This window comes from Chaetomium tenue (genome assembly GCF_020726465.1).
Source record: "Chaetomium tenue strain MPI-SDFR-AT-0079 chromosome Unknown F5144scaffold_8, whole genome shotgun sequence".
Lineage (NCBI taxonomy): Eukaryota > Fungi > Ascomycota > Sordariomycetes > Sordariales > Chaetomiaceae > Chaetomium > Chaetomium tenue.
This window is the reverse complement of record NW_027117336.1, coordinates 544,417-557,034: the sequence shown is the minus strand read 5'-3', so window position 1 is coordinate 557,034 and position 12,618 is coordinate 544,417. Positions and strand designations below refer to the sequence as shown.

The following is a 12,618-nucleotide window of genomic DNA, read 5'->3' as shown; positions in this document are numbered from 1 at the left end:
CGGCAAAGAGTAACCCTTGGCAAAGGTTCGGCATGGCATCCATCCCACCTTATTCGGGCACAATCACTTCTCTGTTTCGACCACTGCCGACGCCAAGCAGCCAAGGCCGGTCTGCGTGGTGGAATTTCCTGGGCATCAATATACTTCTTGCACCATACGGGGGTTCTCGATCCGTCCCCGCCGTCTTGGCCCCTTGGGGTACGTGATATCCCAGTTGAGTAGAGCATACCCTGTTGTCCTGTCTCGATACGGTTTGGGATCTACCTCGCCCTTGCAACTGCCGACCCTCCCACGTGAGAATCGGGAACAGGCTGTACATATCGGCCATTGTATCGTGGCCGATAGGTCATGGCGTCATGCCCATTCATGCACACTCATACAGCGACAGATGAAGTTGGGGAAAGCCAAATTGGTCCCTTGCAGTGGAGATTGGTGTCGGCCAAGGCCGACCGCATGGAGGTATATTCAACATAACAGTCTACTCTAAAGGTGGCCATCGTCGCCGGCTTCCTTGGGTCGGGGCCGGTCAGCGCTGCGCAATCCATTTGAGAACCAGAGCCTCCGTTGGGCCCGGTTTGACTTCCGGTAATGGTGATGGACCAGCTTCAACGTTTCCGGCGTCGCCACCCACCACATCAATATTAAACAACCAACTTGAATCCTCCTCGTTATCTCCCCCCACGGCATCTCCCAAAAGCTGGTCTACCTCCTCATCCTCACTCTTTTCCTCCCCCTCCTCATCCTCAACCACTCGAAACGCCTGCAACATGGTCATATGCAAGCCATCCAAAACCGGCCTCACCTCGCCCTCATCCCCAGCCGGTCGCAAAAAGCCCCAGTGTACCCCCTCATACGCCAACAGTTCCATCAGCACAGCCGTGACTTGCGATGTGTAGTATCGCGTCGCCGACCCGCTCCTGGCGCGGGGCCCATCCGGTTGGCAAGCCGCAAACCCACCACCGCCACCGCCGCCGCCGCCATCACCGGTCTGGGCTGAAGAGGACAAGCATGTACCTGCCGTGGCAGCTTCAGTATTGCTCTCGGCCTCACCCTCACACTCACCCTCAGTCCCCCTCCCAGACGGACCCAGCAGCGCGGCGACGAGGACGGTTCCGTGGCGGAGAAAGGCCTCCTTGAACGCCGTGACGCGCTCCCACTGGAACGGGTCCGGGTGGGGAGCGTGTCGGAGCTGCTGGGCGTATTCCGCGCCGAGCAGGCTCGCGAGGAGCGTGAGGAAGGCGATGCGGATGGGCGGGAGCGAGCGGATGTGTTGCTGGCGGGTGAGGTGGGTTTCGTGGTCGATGGCCGAGAGTTGCTGGCCGGGTACGTGGTTCTTGTCCTTGGGGTGGGTGGTGGTGGTGGGTTTGTCCTGCTGCTGGTCGAGATGCACGGATGCGGCGCAGTCGGCGATGCGGTCGGCTACGTGGCAGGCGTCTTTGAGGCCGTCGATTAGGCGTGTCATTTGGTTGGGTGGGAGGTTTTGGAAAAGGGGAAGCCGGCTGATGGTTTCTGTGAGCGGCCGGCCGCCGCAAAGACTTGTTGTAGATTCGGGGTTGAAAAGGCCGTTAATTCGACGATCTCGCAATTCTAGCTCGGCGGTGACAGCAAAGCTCCCGGGTTCCAAGACCCTGCGGTCCGCGGCTCCCATACCCGGCTTGCCCGGAACGGTTGATGATGAGAGAAGCGCCCCGAGAGGGGGGTTCAGTATGGGGTCGTGAGCCATTCTTGCAAGCTTGGCCTTCACAATGGATCGTTCGTAGCCCCTGATGAGCTGGTAGTTGGTTCTGGAGCTGAGCATGAGAGGAACCATGGAATCCATGTCGACGTGCTCGGCGATGCGCACCGTAAGGTCATGGCTGATGAGAGCCATCTTCCGAGCCAACTTGACACGGCTTCCCTTGCAAGTGGGATGGTGTAGATGAGTATATTGAAGAATGAGGATGAGGATGGGGAAGGATAAGGATGAGAGAGGCTGTCCACGCGGTATTCCGGCACTCTTAGTATAGCATAACCTGCAACCGGGCAACCAGCATGGAGCAAACTCGTGAGAGTAGAAATTCAAATTACGGGAACGAGGGAATTGCAAGAGCATGAAGAGCATAAAAATGACTCAATGACTGGAGAATGAGATGTCGGGAAAGGATCTTAAGAAAGACGCTTATGTGTGCGCGTACCTTGATGACCGTGTCCAGCAAGGTGCACGGAGTGGAATACAGCCTACAGGTACATTTTCCGTCACGTCATCGCAAAATTTCATCTAGTGTCTGTCTTGTTCGCACCTGTGTCGTGGGTAGCAAAACTTCCAACCCAGTATACATGCCCTATGGCCTAGATCCCAACCCTACGATAACAATACCTATTTGTCAGGTATAGCCTATTGGTACCAGACTTCTAGGAGTCTACGAATGGATTGCTTGTGAATCCCTGCGCCCACTGGCCCCGCCGGCCCGTGATCCCGGTATCCGAGATCCTATCACCTCCCCCTATTTGACCCGGACACCTTGATGGCCAATACCCACATCGACCCTCTTTGTCTGTTTTAAGCTTGATAGCTCTGACTCTCCGACTGCAGGGATGAACGCTCCTCCTAAGAAGAGGTTAGATCATGACGTCGATGCCTTTGTTTATGTGAAGCAGCAATGTAGAGCGGGATTGGGACGGATGAAGATGTTACGACATGGGATGATAACAAAATGGTAGTGGGGATGAGAGCGGGGTGACAAGGGACACAAGTTCACAACTTGATGTTATTGAGGATAAACATAGGTGGCGATCGTCCCCCTCCCTCGAAGATAGACTCGAATCAAACCCACAGGACTCTGTATTCTCCCGACATCAACAATCCAACTACCCCAACCCCAGTCTCAGTCCCTGCCAATGTATGCCCCCATACTTTTCAACGGTGATGGTGTTTCGCCACCTGAAAAGTTAAAACCACCACAACCACCTCACTCACGGTTATAGTCGTGTGGCTTTCCGTGACCTTCGGTAACTGAGGTTCAGCTGTAGAGGCCCTCATTCGCCCCGGACGTTCCACTGAATAGCTGGTGGTGTGTGATGCCTCGCCGGTGCGTGATACCGATCTCCTAGCCCTACACACCCTTCAACGGGTACGTGGCCGACGTAACCCCCCGACGCCCGACGGCGCGAGTGTCTCCCCGGTAGGAGGAAACTTGGGGTCAGGGTACCGCTCCAGATCCGGTGCGCTCCAGTCCACGGCAAGCTGCTCAACGGTCGCGGGTTCCGGGCTGTTGGATTCGGTGGCCAAGTCGACCAGCCCTGGTAGGTTCAAGTTGGCAACCCGCATGGGGGCCATCTGACGAAGGTGGCGGGGGAGTCGAGGGAAGCTGCTGATCAAGTACAGTTCGGTTTTGCTCGAAGGGCCATGGGTGAACTGTAGATAGATTCGCATTGGTAAGCCCAACTTGACTTTGAACGATAGGTACTTTTTGAATGCCCTGAGCGATTGTTGTGTTATGTGGATCATCGACTGCACATCCGCTAGAGTAAAGGGTTCCGACGTCTGCTCGGTCTCGGTGTTGGTGTCGCCGTCGGTTGAGGAGACCACAAAGGAAAGCGAGGTTTGGCGCTTGGTTATGAGAGTTTCGAGATGCAGGCCCAGCTCTGTTATGTCTCGGCGATGTGGCATCTGGCAGAGAACGTGGCCTAAGGTGTGTGGTAAGGGGTGACGCGTAAGTTAGCCCGAGTTTCTTCAGGAAAGGGTCGAGTGCCTTATGGAGATAAGCCGCGCAAATATAGAAAAAGAAATGGGTAAACGGACTGAACACAAGTGGTGTAAGTGGTAGGGGGAGGGGGGGGGGCGAGGGGGGGTTGGACTTGGGTACCTGCCTTGAATTTCTTTCACAGAGTCTGCGTCCGCCCCGGAGCTGATCCGAGTGTTAGTTTCAAAGTAAAACGACGACGCAATCAGCAGTCGGGCAACTTGGGCGATCTTCTCGGATTGTGGCTTTTTCGTTGCCCAGTCCCTCACTTGCCCGCGAAACTCGGTCAATTTGTCCTTTTCATCTAGCTCTGGGATGCTGCCCGGGACCTCGGGGTTTAGGCGGATAAGATTGGAACAACTGCTCTTGTCGGGTTTCTGTCCATGTTGTCGGCGAGTCTTGGAGGCTTGCGAGCGTTCGAAGTTTTGCCAGGCGAGGTCGCAGTCCAAGTTCGCGTCCAGGTTCGCTTGGAGAAGATTGAACTTGCGCTGTATGTTACCGAAGATGGTTCGTTCTTTGGGAGGAGTGGTGGGGGCGGTATTTTCCTTCTTCTCTGGCTCTTCTGCTTTGCCTGCCCCGAGGGACAAAAGAATATCGGGCTGGTCCGAATTCGGCCATAGCAGCTCTCTTTCCTGGTTTGCAATCTGGACGGGATTGTTGTGAAAGAAAGCGCCGTCAAAGTAGACGTTTGAAGTTTCCTTGTGATGGAATGGCTTGAAGTATCCAGGAGCCGCCGAGGTCGCTCGTGCTCTGTCGTCCATCACCCACCCGTGTCCCGTTAGTATCAGTCCCTGTCTCTTAGCGTGCGTAGGAGGGTAGCGGTGCTAGGGGATCCCAAAGACTTACGCCTGCCAAACCTTGATCTCCTCCATACGCCGATCTGGCCTTTGAAAATGGTAATCCACCGCGGCCGTGCCCTCTCTCCTTACCACGGGGTGGTTGTAGTTTGCTAGAAGGTGGGTGCGGGGGGCACTTCCATCTCCAGTTGTGGTCACCGCAACTCGGGTGGAGAAGACACGAGACTTGGTCCTCGGGTTGGCATCGCTGAAAAGGTAGAGGTCCTTCGGGAAGGCCTTTTGGAGGGCGTTCACGAAGGGCCCGGTCTTGTATCTGGAGGACATCAGAGCATCGACGATGGCCAAGACGCCGTGTCTGCCAGCGAAACGCTTTTTGGTGAAAGCGGCGTCACAGAGGACTTCGAACTTTTCGATGCACTCTTTGACCGTCCAGTTCATAGATGTGAGCCCGAGTGCAACGAGGCCACCTGTGCTATTGATGGCAGGTCAGACGCTGCCGAATAGGGGCTCCCAAAACTGAATTGGTGTAACAACTGGAAGTACAAGTTACCAACCTTGTTCCAACAATGAGATCGAAAAACGACTGGATTGGTATTCTTCCGCCCAGAGCTTCTTCGATGTGGAGGAGGACTTCGAGTTCTGCTATCCCTCGGATACCGCCACTTATCGGAGTTGTTAGCACATCTCGCTTGCATTGAGTGCAAGGTGGCCAAGGGGAGAGGGAGGTAGGTTCTTACCCATCTAGGGACATGACTCGAGCCCCAGTTGACCTTGGCTTAAGATGAACCAACCAAGGTGTTTGACCGTCCTCTTGAATTTGGCATCCTATCGGGCACTGCGTTATCTCTACTTCAACACGACTTAAAGGTGCCCATTTGCCGGATTCCTTGACGCAAGCCCTGCATAGGATATGACCGCAGGGCAGAGGGTATTCGGCCATTCCTGCCAAGCAATACAGACACGACTTTTGGCTCCTGAGAGGGCACACGGTTTCTTCGGTTTGCTTGTCCCCATGCGGTAACTGCTTTACTCTTGCGATGAAGTTGGGGAGGATCCTTTCCCTGTGGATACGGGCGGCCGCTTTCTGGTTGTTCGATAAATGCTCTTGCCGGCTTGCTTTGGGCTCGGTCGGTGTGCGCCACTGCGTCTCAGACGCCTGGAGCACAACGAGCTGCGTTAGCAAATGGCTCACACAGCCCAGGAACTTGGCCTGCAAGGCATCCCAGTCAGCACTGCACGTGTAAGAACCAGGGCTCAGGATCCAGCCATCGCGGCTTTGGTGGCCCTTGGCATGCCCGGACCTAAGGTTCACGCAGCGGTGACCTGTCCGTGACTCGAATTCGCAAGGCCAGTACTTGTCACCATATCTCTCGATAGCTTTTTGCAAAGGCCCAGAATATTGTGAGAATAGCGCGGCAGCGTTCCCTGCGATGGAATTGTATGTAAGTGGGTGCACATGTAATTTTCATTCCATGCGGAGAGCTTCAAACTCTGCGCATACTATTAGGCGGGTACATGTTAAGTACATACCCATGTTGCCGTGGCGAGTCGAATTAAGCAAGATGGACGAGGCCACTGCATAGCTCACTTCGAAGAGCCCAGACTCAAGTCTCTGGGAGAGTAGCCGACGGGGCACCCCTGTAGGGTCAGTGACATTGAGGGCCAGTCTGAGAACGTTTCCACTGAAGTCGGCCGGAATGGGCGAATGACGGAAGGAAGCTTGGACGAAGTCGAAGGGTTCTTTGAGGGTTCTGGCAAAGTGGGAGAGCGCGTCGTGGAAATACCCCTGCAGCTGCTCGACATCAAGGAGCATCCTGGACTGCAATCTTGCGTTCCGAGCCCTCAGCGAGGCATCCGATATGCAAGAGCGAAGTTGGGCGGCCTGTGTCAGCATGCGAGCGGGTTGTGCCTTATTCGGCAGTCGTATGATCTAGATTTATTAGTTAGTATGTGAGACCAGTCAGATACATACCTAGGTACCTCTATATATTTGTATGTCTGAGAAAGGGAGTTAGGGAGATGCTTTGCCACATACTTGAACGGAGCTGTAGTAACGCAAAGCAAGATCCTTGATAGTCGTGATGCGAGTGCCGTTGCCAGACTCGAGCCAGGCCTTAGCGAACTTGACAAATTCATCGGCGTCGTCCTCATAGTTGATTTCATTGAAATCCTCAAAGACTTTCTCTGTGCTTTTAGAGACATCCCAGAGATCGGGGGGGATATCCTGGTCCGAGGAATTCAGGACAACAATGGCATTTGGAAGGACAGGCTGATTAGACGATGTCCGGACTGCAACATCCGCCCATGATATGAGGTGGGCCATGGCTTGCTGCATTGTCCTTTTCAGGGCCTGGCGTTAGCACGGACGGTGAAAGCGGGTGCCGGTGGCATGCTGCAACGATCTGAGAGAAATGGGAAACCCACTTGTGATCCGAAGCGCCGAGGACGTAGACAACAACGTCGGAGAAGGTGTAAAGTAGCCTGGGATAAAGGTCCCTGACGAAATCTCCACGCGACCATAGCCCTCCGCCTCCATCTCCATTTTCCCCTCCATCAGCCTTGTCCCATCCGATTGGGCGTTCCAACACGACCCGTCTGGGCTCCGGGGCCGTAGGGGGGGAAGCCGTTGGGGTCGTTCCGCCCGGGCCGGCTCCCTGGAGGCCTTCTTTCCATTGATGCCAACTTCGCCACCGCAAGCTCCTGAGTTTGGCGGCTTGGGGCTCGCTGCCCCCAAGTCCCTCGCAGTCTGCAAAAAGAATAGGTGACGCGCCCTTGGCCGTCTCCGGATCCTGGTACAAATGCACATCCTCAGACGTGGACACGGTCGATTCGGCCCTACCCATCACAGGTGACTGGTCGTAGGCATCCAGGGCCTGGGCGAGGACGATCAAAATCTTGATCACAGTGCTCTTTCCGGCCCCCGTTCCGCCGACGAAGGAGACTAAGCTCGGGGTTCGGTGGTCGCGCTCTTGGGGTGCAAGATTTGGAGCGTGATAGTTCATCAAATCGGCGATGCGACCATAGTCTCTAAGAACCGGTGGTGTTCCGGTTCCACCGAACCGCTCGACGCCTAAGATATTATCTTAAATTAGTATTGATCACTACTACTGCCTTGATGTCCAACCACAGATTCGGGAAATGATTCGAATGAAACATGGGGTGGGCAGTGATACCAAACCATGCCGCCATCTCGTTAACTTGATGGATACCTTCCAAATCCTCCACTTTTGGCGGCTCTAGGGCTTGCATAAGTCTAGCACTCAGTTTGCCGTCAATCTTGCAATGTGGACCAAGGCCGGTAGCTGCCCTTTTCTTGTGCAACAAATGTTCGCTCCAGTGAAAGTCACAAAACAACAGTCCGTCGCATCTTGGGGAAGAACAAGACCAAATCTGCTGGGCAGAGGAAGCCTCGCAGAATGGGCACTGCGGCTTGGGGGGCGTGCTCGGAGGCGGTGCAGCTTTCAAGGGGTCGTTCCGAGGTCCAGACGTAGTGGATGAGGGAAGTAGAGGAGTGACCTTGTCGGGCCGGGCGTCTGCTGCATCAGCTCTGGAAACATCTGGTGTCGTTGATGCCGTACTCGGATTAATCTCCAATGGTGAAGGCAGCGGAGATATCGTAACGGGTTTGCGGTCATCTTTGGGCGGCGGCTGAGGCGGCGCCTCGCTAATACTTGGAACACTGGGGTGTGTCGAGCCCCGGTGAAACTTACCGGGGGTTGAACATTCATTTCTAAGCCGTTAGTTGATATGCTCATGTTATCCGAAGCTTAATATATGCGCGCCAACAGAATATAGGGGAGAACAGACCTTGGGGGTCCAGGAGAATCGGCTCGTTGAGACGGGGAGGCAGCGCCCAGGCCCTTCTTGCCAAAAAAAGCACGGATCTTATCGCTCATGTTGAATCTTAATTTGATCTTAATCCATGTACATGTAGGTTTACGGCTGGATGGTGGTTGATGCAAAAGGTGTAAAACAAAACGTGGGGGATGACGGGAAGTTCGGGGAATGGCCGACCCAAAGGAAATTGTATATACCTACCTACCTTACCCAAGGTACCTAGGTACCCATCTCTCGAGCGGCCCCATCCTATGAAAAGCAATCTCGCATAAGACGGCCATCCGTGACTGGATACTGCCCAAGTCAGGCCAGCCCACTCTCGCTCCCACTGTGCTTGACACAACTTCACAAGATTGAACCCCCCCCCCCCCCCAACCATCACACATTCGGACAACCGTGGAAACAACCAGCACCTTCCCAAGCATTCGGCGACGTTCCTACTGGAGGCATAACCATCTCCAAATCACAGAACCGGGTCTTGTAATACTTCAGGTGCGCTGGTGCCCGACGACCGTTCCCAAACACACCCACCAACCCAGCCCGGCCACTTGAAATGCTGGGAATGAGCCGCCGGCTGTGCCCATGCAGCTGCCCCGCCAGAGGCACCAGTTGTGAGTGGGACAATAATAAAAACTTGATCATTGGTTGTAGCCTGTAGCCTGGAGGCTCGGAGCCCTGGTTACGCCCAAGCAAGCTCGGGGTCTTGATCGCGAAGCTGCTGCATGTTGGGATTCTGGGCTGGGCTGCGTTGCATGCCCGTCCAGACAGTGACCCCCACTCACATCAGGCAATTGCTCAGTTCCGAAGAAGAAACAGGGAAATCTGCGGTGTCGATTTAAGAGCGGTAGAATCGATGTTTCTGCTCCCTAGGCACAAGGTAGGTACTATGGAAGCCATCATCATTCACAGCCATGCCCTTCATGACCGTCCCCATCACCATGATCATGCTCATGCTCATGAGCCCCATCCTCGCTCCAATCCGGCCACCCATCCTCAAACAAGGCCCGCAACCTCTCCACCCTCCCTTCTTCACCCAACCCCGCCTCCCTCATGACCCCCTCCCACGCCTCCCACTCCCCGTCCGTCAACAAACACGCATCCAACACCGCCGCCAGCCCCTGCCCATTCAGCCCATCCAGCCCCTCCCCAATAAACACAATCTCCTGCCTGCGGTCCCCCCACTCCCCGCCACGGGCCACGTCAAACGCCACCAGCCGGTCCACCTCGGCGTCCCCCGTCACGTAATGCTCCCGCGGCAGCGTGCAGAACCACGGCCGCCCGCCCGCCAGCGTCAGCATGGCCCCCGCCTGCGACCACTCGCCCGCGCGCTGCGGCCGCGTCGCGAGCAGGAACTCGCCTTTGGACCGGAAGAGGCGGCGGAAGAGCGGGTGTGCCCGCTTGTGGCGGAGGATGGCGGCGTTGGGTGGTGGGTGGAGCTCGTTGGTGGTGGCGGCGTCTTCGTCTTCTTCTTCTTCTTCGTCTTCGTCTTGGTCTTCGTCTTCCATATCCGCGTTGGGGTCCGAGTCTGAGGCTGAGTTGCCTTCGTTTGAGTCGTCGGAGTCGGAGTCGTCGGGGGCCTCCAGCTGCAAAATGAATTTGTCGTGGAGGAGCTTGAATAGGCGCTGGGGGTGGAACGGTCTGGTGCGTGTGTAGACAAAGTTGCGGATGTTGTATTCCTCGGTTTCCGGCTTGGGGGTGATGACTTTCTTGTCATTGACCTAGTGATTGCATAAGCATATATTGCCAGTCTGGACGTGAGTGATATCGGAACGCAGTGCCCCTCGTACCTGTCTCAGCGTCATGGCGTGAAGATCCTGGAGCCACCCGTATCCAGTCTGTGCCCTTTCTAGGCTGAAGATGCCTGTGTTTAAGATCTCCCAAATCTCGATTCTTCCGTAGCTGGCTTCGAGAATCTTGGCTCGGTGATTCAACTTGCCAATCAAGTCCCTGATACGAGCTCGCGTCTCGTCATCGACCTACCCTCTGTAAGCAACATGGCATTTTCATGCTATCACCCACACCTCAAATACTTGACCACCTACCAAATCCATCTTGTTGAGAACAATCACGTCAGCGAACTCAATCTGGTCCACCATCAGATCCGACACAGTCCGCTCGTCTTCCGGCTGAACGTCATCGCGACGGGAAGAGAGCATGTCGTCCGTCTCAAAGTCGTTATATATCGTGAAGGCGTCGATCACCGTGACGGTGGTATCCAACCGGGCAAACTTCTCCAACCCGCCAGCGGCCTTGCTATAAATCCAATCAGCACTTGTTCATCCAAAAGGACTGGCCGCACGCATCCATCAAGTCAGGACAGGGGGGTCGGGCTAGCTGACAACCTCAGACACCACCCACTCCCCCCAATCAAGTACATGTATGTACTCACAGCCGCTCCAAAACCCTCACCATCTCCCCATCCAACCCCCCCACCTCCATGTCTCCACCCGCCAGCGCAGCCATCTGCTCCGCCAGGCGCTTGTCAAAGGTCTCGGCGACCTGCTCGGGCTCGCTGATGCCGCTGCTCTCGACGACGACGTAGTCGAACTGCTCGAGCTCGGCGAGGCGCAGCAGCTCCTCGAGGAGGTCGCCGCGGAGCGTGCAGCAGATGCAGCCGTTCTGCAGCGCGATGACCTTTGCCTGCGTCTGGGTCACGCGGTGGGTCTGCTTGATCAGCGAGGCGTCGACGTTGATGCTATGGAGGGCAATTGTGTGTTAGAGACTTGGGGCCGGGTCGATGAGGTTGTTGGTGATTGGAGAGGTGGGGGGAAGAGGGTGGGTTGGTGCGTACGCTCCGATGTCGTTGACGACGACGGCAATCCGGAGACCATGTTCACTCTTCAGAATGTGCTGGAGAAGTGTCGTCTTACCACTCCCCTATGGAGTTGGCATCCCACATTAGAGACTTCCAGCAAGTATGTGACAGCGGGAACGACGTGACATACAAGGAAGCCAGAAAGAAGAGTGACTGGAAGAGCCTTGGCTGGTACCTGGACCGTCCCTTTTGGCTGGGAGCCGTTTCTCTTAGACATTCCAACCGCCATGATATGTGCGTTATCACGGGGTATACCAGAGATTCAAAGTCTGCTCGCGAGCCATATAGTCGAGGGGAAGAAGCCAAGCATGGTTCTTGAGGTTTCTGGAATCTTTATACTTGGTCACACCTTGGCCAGTATTTTCTGCCACGTCGGGGTCTAGCCGTCAAGGTGCTTGAGGAGGGGATGTCCTACATAAAGGCCGATCAGCATCCCTGTCATCATGTTGGAACAGGCGAGGTCGGCCCAGGGTGCTTTGCAACACCACATCTTCCATTGGCTCTGCTTCTCCTATCGGTATCCCACATGGATATTCCGGATATCTCAGCCGTCCCGAGATGCTAGACTTGCACCTTTATTTTCCACCCGCTTGAGTTCTTGCCAATCCAGTACTTCCAAGTTCAACTACACGTATAATTGCTTGCCCTCACCAGCGATTCCTCACTAGGAATCCTAAACCAGCCTGAGTCAGGAGGGGCAACGAACGCACGATGACTTTGGCAAAGGTGTGGTAACCGGATTCCCACATTTCCAACACTTCTTGGTTTGTACCTAGAGTGTAGAGAACCTTGATGGCTCAGCTGGCATGAGCTAAGAACCTGTCCCGGCCAACCCCCCAGCCGACTCCACCCCCGTTGCAACAACACCGATCACGGTTGAGCCTAAACCTGTCTGGGGCTCGCCCGGCACTCAACTGTAATCAGAATCTGGAGCTTACATCTAAGGTAGGTAGTTTGCTAGGTTCTCCATACATCACATAGATAAAGCTATGTACTTGTGCTACAGCCTTTCTGTATGAGGAGTGTTAGACCATTCGCCTAGAATGCGTTAGATGGTATTGCTCAATAGTCTAGCCTCTATTACGCTCGACAGGAGGATCTATCTACAAAGTCTCATGAGCTCTGAGGGTTTCTTCTTTCGGCTTTCTTCGGTAGGTACCTTGGACTCCCCCCGGGGTTAGGTTGATCGTGAATCCGAAGTGCAGACTGGAAGCAGTAACGATACGCCGTGCTTTGCGTGCGTGTGTTCAGGTCCGGGTCCACTGCGACCGACATACTTGTTCTCTCCTAGATTTGGACTTCGGGGCAACTTTCCAATTGTTTGGGCCGCCCAAGTACCTTCCTCCTTCTAGCCCACCGAGATATGCGAGGCACAGTCGGTACCTGGCCTAACTTGCAACACAGACAAGGAGATTGTCAGCACGGCTTTCGCATACTCAGTGACTGG

At 55.1% G+C, this 12,618-nt stretch overlaps 3 protein-coding genes across 3 annotated transcripts; all 3 read right to left on the bottom strand.

Annotated features, from left to right (window-relative positions):
* Positions 1–21: 21 nt before the first annotated feature.
* Positions 22–1,870, bottom strand: F5144DRAFT_661515 (uncharacterized protein; the record flags this gene model as incomplete). Its single annotated transcript, XM_066793299.1, has 2 exons — positions 22–603; positions 803–1,870. The coding sequence occupies 2 exons, from the start codon at positions 1,868–1,870 to the stop codon at positions 484–486; spliced, it is 1,188 nt and encodes a 395-aa protein (XP_066638349.1). The 3' UTR covers positions 22–483.
* An 811-nt stretch (positions 1,871–2,681) lies between these two features.
* Positions 2,682–8,544, bottom strand: F5144DRAFT_616347 (uncharacterized protein). The gene is made up of 11 exons (XM_066791834.1): positions 8,327–8,544; positions 7,693–8,249; positions 6,944–7,589; positions 6,555–6,858; positions 6,050–6,449; positions 5,712–5,944; positions 5,476–5,675; positions 5,074–5,181; positions 4,569–4,991; positions 3,838–4,472; positions 2,682–3,666 (listed from the first exon to the last, which is right to left on the bottom strand). Exons 1-11 carry the CDS (start codon positions 8,413–8,415, stop codon positions 3,104–3,106), a joined length of 4,158 nt encoding a protein of 1,385 aa, XP_066638348.1. The 5' UTR covers positions 8,416–8,544; the 3' UTR covers positions 2,682–3,103.
* Positions 8,545–9,232: 688 nt separating this feature from the next.
* On the bottom strand, positions 9,233–11,527 carry F5144DRAFT_402908 (P-loop containing nucleoside triphosphate hydrolase protein). Its single transcript, XM_066784859.1, has 6 exons — positions 11,302–11,527; positions 11,148–11,233; positions 10,746–11,051; positions 10,399–10,609; positions 10,144–10,332; positions 9,233–10,074 (listed from the first exon to the last, which is right to left on the bottom strand). The coding sequence occupies exons 1-6, from the start codon at positions 11,398–11,400 to the stop codon at positions 9,256–9,258; spliced, it is 1,710 nt and encodes a 569-aa protein (XP_066638347.1). The 5' UTR covers positions 11,401–11,527; the 3' UTR covers positions 9,233–9,255.
* Positions 11,528–12,618: the final 1,091 nt, after the last annotated feature.